This window comes from Mus pahari, chromosome 1, assembly GCF_900095145.1.
Source record: "Mus pahari chromosome 1, PAHARI_EIJ_v1.1, whole genome shotgun sequence".
NCBI lineage: Eukaryota > Metazoa > Chordata > Mammalia > Rodentia > Muridae > Mus > Mus pahari.
In genome coordinates, this window is record NC_034590.1 from 38,655,316 (window position 1) to 38,669,742 (window position 14,427).

General features: G+C 41.6%; 1 protein-coding gene across 1 annotated transcript in view; it reads left to right on the forward strand.

Moving 5' to 3' along the window:
* The window catches only part of Cers3 (ceramide synthase 3), a 120,442-nt gene that overhangs the window by 21,240 nt on the left and 84,775 nt on the right, over positions 1–14,427 (forward strand). Inside the window, exons 2-3 of the mRNA XM_021215301.1 lie at positions 1,150–1,323; positions 10,807–10,921. Of these exons, the coding sequence (XP_021070960.1) occupies positions 1,150–1,323; positions 10,807–10,921 (289 nt within the window). The remainder of the gene's footprint in view (positions 1–1,149; positions 1,324–10,806; positions 10,922–14,427) is intronic.

Below are 14,427 nucleotides of genomic sequence, written 5' to 3' on the forward strand. Positions count from 1 at the left end.
GTCCACCCTGCCTCACAGCACCTTGTGTTTTTATTCTTCATTTTATTTTTATGTTTTAGTTAGGATTCTTTATTTCCTTTTATTGAAAATAGATTTTTTTTCCCCACATAATATATTCTGCTTATGGTTTCTACTCTCTCTACTCCTCCCAGTTCCTTCCCATCTCCCCTCCTATCTTGAGCCACCCTGTTTCTGTCTCTCAATAGAGAAAAATGAGCTTCTAAGGATAATAACATGATGATGATGATGATGATGATGATGATACAAAACTAACACATTAGAATTTGAATTAATTAGAATTAATTTTTGGTGCCTAAAAAATATGTATCAAAATTACTCATTTTAAATAGGCTTGCCTCACCTACAAATCTATTTGGTTCTCAATATGGGAACCTTATTTATTAACTTCTGTGTATTCCACATCTAACACAGTACTTCACAGATAAGAGAGTCTGCATAAATATAATTATTAACAGGTGCCATGCCCAATGGCGAAGATATGTAATCCTAGCAACTAAGAAGCTGGAGCAGAAGGATCACAGGTTGGAAGCCTGCCTGAGATACAAAATGGGTACAAGGCTAGTCTATGCAATTTAGTGACAACTGGCTTCAGAATGAAAAGGGGGACAGGTATGAATCTCACTGTAGAATCCGGGCCTAAGATGAGTGAAGGTCTAAGCTCAATCCCCACTACCCCAGAACAATACAAATAAAAAGATTACTGATGTGACATCATGTTAGCTCCTTGTTCTTCATCGCCCGGGAAATGTCTTAGACTGCTTGTGAAGTTTTATCTGCACATTGAAACTTTCAGGGGCTTGATTTTTGGATACTTGGACGTTGTGAGCCCATTACATTATTTTTATATCATGAGTCATATGAGGAAAATAAATATCTGAAATAGCCACATGTGTGAGTCCCAAACTATGAAGAGGAGCATGTTAAGCTTGGGTTTTCCATCCCATAGCCTCAGCACCTGGGGCGCTGGGGGCAGCTTCCTTGTTAAATGCAGTGGAAGACCACGAGAGCTAGTCTCTCACTTTTATTTTCAGACACTGCTGTAGGTGGTTTCAAGGACAGCATTCCACAATATCCCAGTTCCAAGTGCTGAGTATACGAGTCTAACATATCCTTTTCTTCATTGTCTAGAATGTTTCAGACGTTTAGAAAATGGTTCTGGTCGGAGAGACTCTGGCTTCCTCCGACCATAAAGTGGTCAGACATGGAAGATCGTGACGGGCTTGTCTTCGTGAAAGCTTCCCACTTGTACATCACAATTCCATATGCCCTCCTCTTAATGGTCGTCAGGTACTTCTTTGAAAAGTAAGTGGTGCTTATGTGTTTCCCTTCCCATCCCTGCCGTTGCCGACTCTATAACGGTGAAGTCCCAGACTTTGTCCTTAGTGAGTCTCTTGTTCAGAGTGCACAGGAGAGGAAGAATTAGAGGTGTGAGTATCGTTGCATGCTTTACTCTATTCTTTTTTTTTTAAGATTTATTTATTTATTTATTATATGTAAGTACACTGTAGCTGTCTTCAGACACCCCAGAAGAGGGCATCAGATCTCATTATGGATTGTTGTGAGCCACCATGTGGTTACTGGGATTTGAACTCAGGACCTTCAGAAGAGCAGTCGGTGCTCTTAACTGCCGAGCCATCTCTCCAGCCTTTTCTTTTCTTTTTTTTTTTTTTTTTTTTTTTTTTTTTTTTTTTTTTTTTTTTTTTTTTTTTTTTTTTTTTTTTTTGCATGCTTTACTCTTACAGTAAAAAATCAAACAAAGCCGAGACAGGCTGAATGTGGGGAGACAGCTATGATGAGCGCACGATGTGGGCATGCATGGGAATATCACAGTGAATTGCACTGATTTGTACAATTAGCACTTCTAATAGCAAATTGTGACAGTACTAGAAAAAAACTATTTTTAGTTTTTCGAGACAGGGTTTCTCTGTATAGCCCTGGATGTCCTGGAACTCACTCTGTAGACCAGCCTGGCCTTGAACTCAGAAATCCACCTGCCTCTGCCTCCCAAGTGCTGGGATTAAAAGCGTGCGCCACCATGCCCGGCGCATAGCTTATTTTTAAGTTGTATAGTTAGTTGTCCTGTCTTTCCAAGCATAAGGAAATCAGAAAACAGTGTTAATTTGCTTTCTCAGAAAATAATAAACATGTTTCTTGATTTAATTTGTGTAGATATTTCTATATACTGTATAGTCTATTCAACCCTGCAATAAAACTGTATTAGTGTTCTGTCAACAGGAAGAAAATGCTCATGTGTAGTTTCTGCAGTGGACTCTGCTGTGAGCATATTAGTTCATTTGAAGCAGAAAAAGTTTGAATGGCAAGAGCTGGAGAGACTTAAGACAGGCCAGATCAAGTAGTCCAAGATCAAATGCAGCACAAACCACCTGTCTATAACCATCTGCAAGAGGCCTCACCTGGACAGTCTGGTTGACCAGACTGTTTCATGGCCTCACCAAAACCCAGCAGCTTCACTTGGCTCAAAAATGGACTGTTGTTCTCATGAAGATGAGACCCCTGGTCTGCCCCTGAGCTGTGGCTCAGTGCACTTGAAAAGTCCTTCCCTCTAAAAAGCATTTTTTACTTATTACTGTGTACCTATTTATGATGCCTTTTTCCTTCCCTTAGAAGTGTTTATTTTTATTTACATGTACCTCTTTATGATACATGTATCTCAGTGTCTGTAGAAGCTAAAAGGCAGCATTGGACACCCATGGAGCTAGAATTATAGGAACTTGTGACCTGCACTAAGTAGATGCTGGGGACTGAATTCAGATTCTATGGCAGAGCCACAGCGCCCTTAACCACAGAGCCATCTCTCTAGCTCCTGCCCTTCCCGTTAACAGTTAACCATGGGCAGCTGTTGTTTCCAGTATCTACTCAGCCAGTGAGACAGGCTATCCTTTTGGTTGCCAGAGCATCACAGACCAAGTTTCTATGTCTATGTCATTAACGTCTAACTCCTTATCAAGTTAATTCTCAACAATGCATCTTGAGTTCTTTCTAGTCTCTCTTTTATTTATTTTTATGTGTATGGGAGTTTTGCCTACAGGTATGTCTGTGTGTCACATGTGTGCAGTGCCTGAAAAAGTCAGAAGTCGGTGTTTGATCCCTTGGTAATGAAGTTACAGATGGTTGAGGGTCACCCTGTAGGTGTTGGGATTTGAACACGGGTCCTCTGAAAGAGCAGCCAGAGCCCTTAACACTGAGCCATCTCTCCAGCTCAGTTATTTCAAGTCTGCGATGCTACAGAAGTATATTTCTTTCACTGAGATCAAAAGAATATTCGACATGGCAGAGAGATCATACTTCATAAATTAAGATAAAAGTTTATATTTTCCTTGGGATTCTATGTTAGTTGTTATAAATTAAACCACTTTTACCCTAAATAACATATTTTCTATTTCTTACAAAAGTATTTGTAAGTACAGTTTAGATGGTACAAAAACCCTAAGTAATTTGCAGGTGAGAAAACAAGAGGTTAATCCTCGTTGCTCAGTGGTAGTACTCAGACACACGTGCCATGACATCAGGTTCAACACTGTTGACTTGAGTGAGGGGCTGCTTGTTTTTTGGGGTTTTTTGGTTTTTTGTTTTGTTTTGTTTTGTTTTTCTGGTTATACAGACATTTTTTTGAATCTCACAGTACAATGCTTCTGATAATGGAAGAGTAAGCAAATATCTCCTGGGAATCAAGAGATAGCTTAGAAAGTTTCCTGTAAGTGTGAACCTTCTGGATTGCCTTCACAGATCTTATACATTTGATACTGTCAAACTGGTTATGTATTTATTCATTTATTTAGGTTAAGACAAGTCGTTTCTTGCTGGTTTACCTTCTATAAATTCTTTAATGTCTTTGAATTATGGTTTTAAAGAGTCCTACTCAGAGTTCAACACATGAGAACTGGACAGTCCCTGGAGGACAAGAGTTTAGCCCCTGAAGATACGGAGTATAGGCCAGTGCCACAGAGGGTAGAGGGTAGCCCCCGAGGCCCACGGAGCAAAGCCACACCACTTCTCTCGTGCCTTTGTACCCAGAGAAGGTCCCAGCTTCTCCCCTTCCTCACCATCTCGTAGAGTCCTGAGAAACCAATCTTCAGTAGTTTTCAGGAGTGGAGAAAAGATTATCCACTGTTAACTCACGAAAATGGATTGAAATGGCCTCACACAAACGCCAGCTATACATTAGAGCAGAAAGTTTGATGATGTCGGCCTGTCTTCATTCGTGTGACTTTGGAATCCTCATCCTCATACTCTGTGCCTGCATTGTTGCTTGCATAATTGATATGACACTGAGACCTAATCCCCTCCTTTCTTGAAAACAGTCAGCAGCAGAACGTCTCTCTGCTTTGCCCTCCGTTCACGCGGTGCAAGCTACTTCCTTTTTATGTCTCTGAGTGTCATGGACTTTCTCCAGAAGAATTTAGTCTGTCTAGGAGTCGGAATGCTTTTTCCTTTTGAATCACATTACCTTATGAAACTTTTACTTAACTTCTGTATTTAAAACATAAAATAAGGGGTTGATCATCTGATCATTCATAACAAAGCTTCTAGATTTTAGTTAATCAGAAACTTTTTGAAGTACTAGAATGGACAAAACCTGGCAGAAGTTACAGAACTCGAGAAAGGATTTTGTTTACTTGTTTATTTATTATTTATTTATTTATTCCCCCTCCTGTCGAGATTGGTCCTTTTGATTTGTTTGGGGGTGCTCTTGAGACTGGGTTTCATGTAGCACAGGCTGGCCACAATGGTTATTTCGCAGAGGGTGATCTTAAAGTTATGAGCCTTCTACTTCTGTCTCCCAACAGCTGATGTTAGAGGCAGGCTAGGCGAGTGCCCTACTAACGGAGATACACTGAACTGTGTGTGTGTGTGTGGGGGGGGGGTGTCTGTGTGCACATGTGTGTGCAGATATGTGCACTCACCTATAGAGGCCTGAGGCTGATGTCAGTCTAAATTGATTTCTACTTTATTAACTAAGGCAGAGTCTCTCAGTTGAACCCAGAGCTTGACTATATGTCTCTCGCTTGCTCTGGGAACGGCCTGTGAGCATGCCTGGGGTATTTCTGGATAGTTAATTGGTGTTAGAGGGCCCACTGTGGTCAGCAACTGACCTGTAAGCTTAAAAAAAAGACCCAAGCAAACATTTTCCTCCTCTGTGTTGATCTGCTCCTGTTGTGTCTCAGCCTCTGAGCACTGGGGTCACAGGCAAGCAGGCCACCAGGCTCACTGGACATTTACCTGGGTTCTGGGGATCCAGACTTTGGTCTTCACGTGACATGGCACGTGCTTTATCCAATGAATCATCTCCTCAGGCCCTCATTTGAGTATTTTGTTTTCTTTTTTTTTTTTTGGTTTTTCGAGACAGGGTTTCTCTGTATAGCTCTGGCTGTCCTGGAACTCACTTGGTAGACCAGGCTGGCCTCGAACTCAGAAATCCGCCTGCCTCTGCCTCCCGAGTGCTGGGATTAAAGGCCTGTGCCACCAGGCCCGGCTGAGTATTTTGTTTTCATTCGTGGCCCTTTGAGGTTGCGCATCTCTGTTGTCCAGCTGGGCATTGAGCACACAGCCCCAGGGATCCACCCCTTCAGCCTACAGGTAGCTGGGCACTGAGCACACAGCCCCAGGGATCCACCCCTTGTCCAGCTGGGCACTGAGCACACAGCCCCAGGGATCTACCCCTTGTCCAGCTGGGCACTGAGCACACAGCCCCAGGAATCCACCCCTTGTCCAGCTGGGCACTGAGCACACAGCCCCAGTGACCCACCCCTTCAGCCTACGGGTAGCTGGGCACTGAGCACACAGCCCCAGGGATCCACCCCTTCAGCCTACAGGTAGCTGGGCACTGAGCACACAGCCCCAGGGATCCACCCCTTCAGCCTACAGGTAGCTGGGCATTGAGCACACAGCTCCAGTGACCCACCCCTTCAGCCTACAGGTAGCTGAGGCTGCAGCTTGGGCCACATACCTAGTGTCACACACTTGTATTTTTACAACTCAGCTTAATTGAAGGTTTAATTTCATGTAGTACATCAAAAGATTGATGTAAAGAGTCACATCACCATCTCCATGATTATGATATGAATGTCAATCAATGTGGACAGGCCCATTTACCCTTTTCTATTTATTATCATTGCTAATACATTTGCTTTCTATCATTTTAACTTTATATTTTTTAGAATTATTTATAACCCAAATTACAGGTTGTAGCACTGTGTATATGTGTTTCATTTAACAAGTATTTGAGATTTTTTTCACATATAATGCATATATATTAACATTTTCCTCTTAATACTGACTAATCTTCCCACATATTTATATATCATACAAGTGTATTTGAACTATTTGATGGACGCCTGTGTTATTTACATTGTATGTCCATTGTGAGTAAAAACACTGTGTGCATCTGAGTGTGGGAACATGGCTGGATGTGTGCTTTCATTTCTCTTGGGAAAGATCTAAAATGTTTGCTTTTAAAGGACACTATGTGCCTATGCTGCAGGCTGTCACTCAGCAAGAGGAAGGAGCAGACTTCCTGTCAGCACATGCTCTGACATCATACTCAGTGAAAGAAGATAATATGAATAATTATATATCATCTATATGAAAAATTATATATTACTCTATTTAATTTATAAATATCTAGAAAAAGTTAAGATATAAAGATGGAAAACAAATTAATAATTGCTTAGGCTACTTTGAAGAGAAATGGAAAGCCACTGAGTTATATATTTTAAAAAGTTACATATTTTAAAATAATCTATTTTATATGTCAAAAATATCTATAATTATTTTTGAGGACAAAAGTCAAATGGATAAGCCACAGACTGGGAGAAAATGTGTGTATACTGTCTGTCTTGAAGAATTAAAATTCAGAGTATAAGACAAACTGTGTAACTCAATAGTAAATAAATAAGCACATTTTTTTAAACAAGCAAAAGAGTTGAGTCAAAGAAAATGCACAAATAAAGAGTAAGCACATGAAAAGTTAATCAATATCATCAATCATTAGACTGATGCAAACTAAAAACCACAGAGGGAAAGGCTGAGAGACAGGTCGGGGAGTACAGTGGTTATGCTTTGGTATGGGGACCTGAGTTCAATCATAAAAATGTCACACATGATTGTATAATTACACATCCATGTAAGCCCAGAGCTGGGGAGGCAAAGACTGGCAGATTCTTGGGCTGTGAACCCCAGGTCAATAAGAGAGCCTGTCCCAAAAACCAAGGTGGGTGGCTCTTGAGGAACCACACCTGGGATGTTTATCTGACCTTGACAGTCATGTGCATGCACACTCAGACACACTTGTGCACCCACATGAACGTACACACAAGCATATGCACACACATTCCCCCCACCCCCCAGGACATTGAGGAGGTTACAAAAATGTTGTAAGTAAGGACCTCTGAAATTCTAGTATGCTAGAATTTTAGTATGCTAGTAAAAAGACTAGCAGGAATATTCGGAGTCAACATTTTTACAATTAGACAAAGATTCATAACGACACAGGGAGTGTTGTCTAAGAAAACCAGTCGAATCCTGGAAAGAGCGTTGAGGTTTGCTCCATGTTGGCTGCCCTCATCGGTCTCTGTAATAGCCCTGAACGGCTAAGAGCTCAGGCACACTGCTCTAATCCCGGCACTTTGGAAGCAGAAGTAGGTGGATCTCTGAAAGTTTAAGGCCAGCCTGCTTTACACAGTCAGTTCCAGACCAGTCAGGGATGCACAATGAGACTAAAAACCAAAACCCAAACCCAAACAAACAATTTAAAAGCAAAACCCAAGAGCTCCTGTGTACAATACACCCTTTCAGTCTGGCAGACACTACAAGGAGAGAGCTGAAGTCTTGCAAAGCATTCATTATTAATCGAGAATTGTTATCACCTGACTGTCCTAACGCTGCTGTCTGTATTCTGTCTCCCTCACAGCATGCCCGACAGTTTTTAAAGGGGTATATTCCTGACAGTATGCTTATCTGGAAGAATTAAAGGCGATTGGCTGATTGAGGAAATAATAATAACTGGTACAAAAATTCGATTAAGCCAAAGACTCTAAGTGAAAAGCTGAGGTGTCAGGTGGGGTGGAGCCATGCATAGCTCTGACGAGTTCTTGGAAATCTTGAAGGGCAATCTGATGTTTAACAGTTTGTGCAGGTCCAGGCAAGACTCCAGAAGTCCCTAAGCTCTCACCTCTCCATGGCTCTGATGTGCTCTGGAAACAGAAAGTGAGGTAGAATCCTTCTGCCTGGCTGCCCGGGGTGCTGGATCCCAGCGCGTGGTGTGCGCAGAGCCCCCAGAAGACTGGGAGGCCTCTTGGCTCCGGGCATTTAAGGAAGTCTCTACCCAGTCATCAGTAGCAACTTGATGGGCTAGAGATGCCAGCACCCACTCATGACAGAGTGCAGGATATGCAGTTCAGGTTTTCAGAGTGACTTAACTCCCAGATGGGCAAACAAGACCAAAACAACTGAGGAGGAGGCCATCCGAGGTCTAGCATCACCACCAACATGCAACAAGACCTAAGCAGACGTGTTAGATCTGGGGGATTGTGGTACATACGCAGAAGTCAGTGTCTCCGTGAAAGCAAGGATGCTGGAGTTACTGGACATTAAAGCATTTTCAGAGAATCAGAAACAGTATGCTTAGGAACTAAATGAAAGGCAGGATAAGCGATGACTCAGCAAATCACAGCAGCAATAAAATCATGGGAATCATAAATCAAGATAGAGGGCTGAAGGGAAATTGTTAAATTAAGAACGGTATGACTGAAGTGAAAAAATAAGACTGTAAAGGGTTTTGATAAATGATACTACTTACGGGTATTAAAACTCGACGAATTTAGTGTGAGAACATTTTCATTTGGAAAACTTTTTTATACTCTTTGTTTAGTTGCATAAAATAATAGTAATAAATCTGTGTTGATTAGAACATAATATGTAAAGACATGATTTCTATGATAATATAAAGGGAGAATGAATGAAGTTTTCTTTATCCCATTGAAAATAATTTGTTATTATTTTGAACCTGCATGTTATAAATTAAGATGTATTGTAATACCAGAAGGACCGCTAAGAATAAGTAGGCAGAAGGCTAGAAAGAAATAGGTTTAAGCTTTATAAACCATAAAACTGAGCAAGCATCTCTCAGACCCTCCCTCCATCCATCAGAGGCAAGTCTGTTCTGTCTCATGCAGAGGGCGCTCCCCATGCCATGCCATGTGTCAGACCAAAGCACAAGTCTCCATGAATGGGAGGGGATGGGGACGGTGCACAGGAAGGGAGGGTAGAAACCAGGAAATTAGCAGGTAAATGAAAATGACACACTTCTAAATAACCAGAGAAGGAATCTCTCAGCAACCCAGAAATATCTGTAATGGGACGAAAAGGAGCAAGCGTACTACACTAGAACCTTCTAGAATGTGGAAGGAGCGGACCAGGGAGTTTTCAGCTGCAAACTCCTCTAGGTAAAAATGAAGAAAGCTCAGATTAAGAGGACATTTCCACCTTAAGAAACTGGAAAAATAAGGAGAGAGTCAGCTTAAAGCTGCAGTTAGGAATACTGACAATTCTGGCAGGAAATGGGTAGAAGCGACTACACAGCCAGTGTGATCTCTGCTGCCAGCAAAGTCAAGCACCTGGGGGACCTGGGGTAACTGGAAACCCGACACGGTATCTACAGGGGTGAAGAATGGTACAGCTACTTTGGAAAGCAATTTTCCAGTTTCTTATAAAGCAGTGAACACTTAATTTAACCCTTGGTTTTCTTAAAGTGAAACCCCCCCCCAAAAAAAGTGAAATTCTAAATATAATATTTCATCATAACTCCCAAATCTTGCACATGAATGTATATGGACTCACAATGAAATAAATTCTAAATTGCGTAGTATACCATATTTACATAATCATAAATGATGACTTGTGTGTAGGTCTGAAAATTTTCTCTCCTTGGACTTAGATTGTGGTGTTATTCTGTTTGTCTGTCTTCTGAGACACTGAAGCTACACTGGAACTCACTGTGTATCCCAGGCTGGCCTCAAATACACTGTATTCTTTCTCCATCACCCTTCTAAGTGTTGGGTTATAATCATTAGCTACTGTGCCCAGTTGTCCCCTTGGAATGTTTGGTGGGCAGAAGCTGGCTGTATGTAGCTCCTTTGGCAAGTATATTAGTCAGATTTCCTTTGCTGCAACAAAATACCCCAAAGCAATTAATTAATTAATTTTTTAGTTTTTATTTTTTTATTTTTTATTTTTTGGTTTTCCAAGACAGGATTTCTCTGTGTAGCCCTGGCTGTCCTGGAATTCACTCTGTAGACCAGGCTGGCCTCGAACTCAGAGATCTGCCTGCCTCTGCCTCCCAAGGGCTGGGATTAAAGGCGTGCGCCACCACTGCCCGGCCAATAAGCAAACATAGCTTCCAGTCCAAGGTTGAGTGGCCTTAGTGCTTGGGCTCTCATAAGATGTCATAGCATAGAAGAGCATATGGCAGAACAGAACGGAAATGGAGAGAAGACTCTGCGGTCCTATGGTCCCCTTAGAAGACAGTCTTCCAATAACGTCAGGACTTCCCACTAGGCCCACCTCTTGACGGTTTACCACAGCTCCTAACGGCACAGACCCTGTGTCCTAAGCTTTTCAATGTGGCCCATTACACACACTCAGCATCCTAACTAGAACAATACAAGCAAATGTCCAAGCTTTCCCCAGACATCTAAAGGTACAGCCTGGGTTTTGGGTATGGGCATTGACTTCTTACTTCTCAAACCTTCTTCTCATATTTTGTAGGTTTGTTGCTACACCTCTAGCAAATGCACTTGGCATTAAAAAGACACAGCATAAAATTAAACCAAATGCCATCTTAGAGAACTTTTTCAAGCATTCCACAAGCAAACCATCACATGTAAGTAACAATTCAATTCTTTGCTTGTAGACTTAAGGACCCCCTTTCTTAATGGTTTAGACATCTTGACCTACTTTGTCTATACAACAAAGAACCTCCACTTGACCATCAAAGGGTTTCATTCATTGACTACACTGTTTTGCTCTGTTGACAGATTCTGTAGCATCTCAAATGTGATAAAGTATAGATATATATTAGAAAGTCACTGGCATTAGTAGTTAAAGCCTTGTTTGAAGCTGTAGTATCATGCATTAACAATCAATTCCATAACAACTTAGGCTTAGTGTTGTGGCTTATGCCTGAGGCAGAAGAATTAGCATGAGTTTGCCCCTGGCTTGGGCTATGTAGTGACTCCTGGGGAAAGCCTGAGATACATAGCAAGCCCCTGCCTTAAAAATGCAAATAAATAAATATCACACATTCATTTTAATGGGAGTTTTTAAACATTTGAATGGAGAAGGTGATAATTTGATGATTGTGCTCCTATAGAAATATAGAAATTCATCATGACGTCCCCAGGCATTCATTTATTCACACTTGCCCTTGTTTTATCCAAGGCCTCAATGTTCACAGAAACACACAGAAGCCCTGATTTCTCCCCCCCCAAAATAGAATTTTCAAGAGCATCACAATTCTTTCACAATACAAAGTATCCTTTGGTGGTGCAGTACACTGAAGGTTTATATATCACAAGACATTTTATTTCGTAGTTGTAAGACCATGTCCGGGCACCTCTGTTTTATTATTTTGCGTAGTTAAAATGGCAGGCAAAATAATCCTTCTCCCAAAGTGGCTGGCCTCTAGACTGAATAAAGAAAGCTACCGCCTGCCTGCTTTAAAACCAAGACTATGTGCTACCTACCTTTGAGGGGAAAGGTTTTGAGCCATTTGAACTGCATTTGTTGAATTGGGCAGTGCTTATTAGCTGGGGGTGTCATTGCTCCAGAGGGGTTCTTGCACAGGAAGGTATGCTGAGGTGTGACACAACATAAGACTTAAAGAGTGTAGTGTGGCTCATTGGCTGAAGAGCTGTCTATAGCTCTTTCTGCTCTTAGCTTCTGCACATGACCAACTTTATCAAACAAGGACAGTCTGACACTACCTGTGTTTTGCTTCCAGAGACTTTACGTGGCCATGGCCACCTACCCAAATAAATACTTTGGTTTCCACTGGTGATGTGTAAAAAACTGGAACTTCTGTGAGGAGTCCTTCTATTCCTGTTTCTGTTTGGGGATAACTAATGTCCATAATATCATATATGGAATGTGTAGCTCCTATCAGCTGTACTTGCTGAAACCAAGACCTCCAAGTCATTGGAAAGGGTGTGTGTGTGTGTGTGTGTGTGTGTGTGTGTGTGTGTACATGTGTGCTATGGTGTGCATGTGAAGATCAGAGGACAACTTTTCAGAGTCAGTTCTCTCCTTCCCACCCTGGGCTGATATCAAACTTACCTGGTAAGCACATTTACCCACCGAGCCATCTCAACACCTCTGAAGTCTAAGATATTTGAAATAATTGAGAAAGCTTGCTTCCTATGGAAAGAAAATGGCCATGTGACAATCAAAACAAAACTGGGAAAGAACTAGACTAGGTGATTGATGTTCATGACTGGGCTGAGGAAACAAAGCCCATTGAGGGGAAGCGAGCTGCCACATGGTTAACTTAATACACAGCTGGACTGGAAGCAGGAGCTCATCCCATACTGGTCCACATCTCTGCAGGTCTCCTTCAGCTCCACCCCAAGAACTTCATCATCTATCCACAGCATGGGAAAACCTATTTTAAAAACAAACACCCACAAAGTTGGAGTTGTGCTGGTTTCAACTCCACAAACAGTGAGATCCAACTTGACATAGGTTTAACTCAGACATGTCCATCAAGTGAGAGAAAGGCATCTAGCTCACCCGCAGTATTGGCAAGCTACCTAACCAAGGAGGTGATGGGAAAGACTCCTGGTGCCCACTGCTCCTTCCTCACAAACGGGTGAACTTTTGGGTAGCAGATTCAGATAGCAAGAAAAACACTTATTCTGAAAGGTTCTAGAATGTAGGAAGATAGGCTATAACTCAGGAAGGCAAAGTCGAGTAATGATTCAGATACAGAAACTAATATCGTGAGGCCTTTATGGGCCTTGGTCAGCACCGTACTAAAACATTTTCTCCATTTATAGCTTAAGTTTAAAGCAAGTTACTGAGTAGATTGAAAATGTTTCGTATTAAATTAAAACCTGAGTATAACCACTACAATTATATGCTAATCCTAGAATGTATGTAGAATAGTTATGCCTGTAGGTAACACCTACATTCATTCAAACTATTGGGCTCCTAAACCCAAGGCTGTTTCTCCAGCTGTAGTTTGCACCAATAAAGCAGCAACATTTCAGAGTGGTCAGGGGTGTCTAGCTGTGCTATGACAATGTCATCTATAAATATGTATGGCCACATGCATAGCTTTCTTGATTCACATGCAACCCAGAGCCCAACAGAACAGAACAGGTTGGGTTATGTGCAGTGCACACAGTATTAACCCTGAGCTCCTCGATTCACCCTTCTTGAAGCATCCTTGGCACACAAAAGTAAATGCTAATGACTAATATTTGAGGTCTATACCATCAATTTTGTGTCTGTCAAAAACAGAGTTCTACAGACTATTTTAAAAGATGCGTTTTCAATTACTTGCATCTTAATTGAACTTGTTCCCATTCACTAAGAGAATGGGTCTTGATGGTTTTGTGTATAAGATTCCTCTCTCAAAAAACTACATTTGTGATGCCAGTATTGTCCAGATGGGCTTTTAGCTAAGCTAGGTGCCTCTGTAGCCCAAAACAAGAAAGAAAGCACCATGTTTGCAATCTTCTAGATGATACTCATCGAGTGCTTGTAGATATGATAAAATAGTATCAAAACTGGATTGGTCTAAGATCTGGGAAAATTCTGGAAAGAAGGCAAGACCTTGAATGTTTTTCTCACTGTTGAATCTCTAACACCTAACATTGCACCTGGTCTGCTAGTAAGAGGAGTCTCTTTGCATGTTTTCAAGTAAGTGGGTGAATAACATATTTAAAATAGTAAAGTGCACTCCAAGGTGTTTTCACTGTAAGGATCCAGAATACAGTACACCAGCTACTCAGAATAAGCCTGTGACAAAAGAAGATGCACCAAGCAATGGGATTTGAATTACATGTTGTTTCAGTGAATCAATAGGCTGTCAGGTTATTTTAGAAGTAAGGATGTATATAGGTTCGTACTTAGTACATGATTTTCAGCCCACAGTCATTTTTCTGTTGTGAATATCACCAGCATTGACAGCATTGGGTTCTGTGTATAGCACATGCTCATCCCGTGGTCCTAGCAGGTGCTTTTACATCATGCCATTCACCTCAGGGCAGAGTGCAGTGCTCAAGGCTCCCTGATTAGGAGCAGCAGGGTTGGGCCTTAGTTTTCAGCTTCCTATCCCTCCCACCACCTTTGTGGCCTGGGTCCCTGCTGCATCCTTTTCCTCCATTC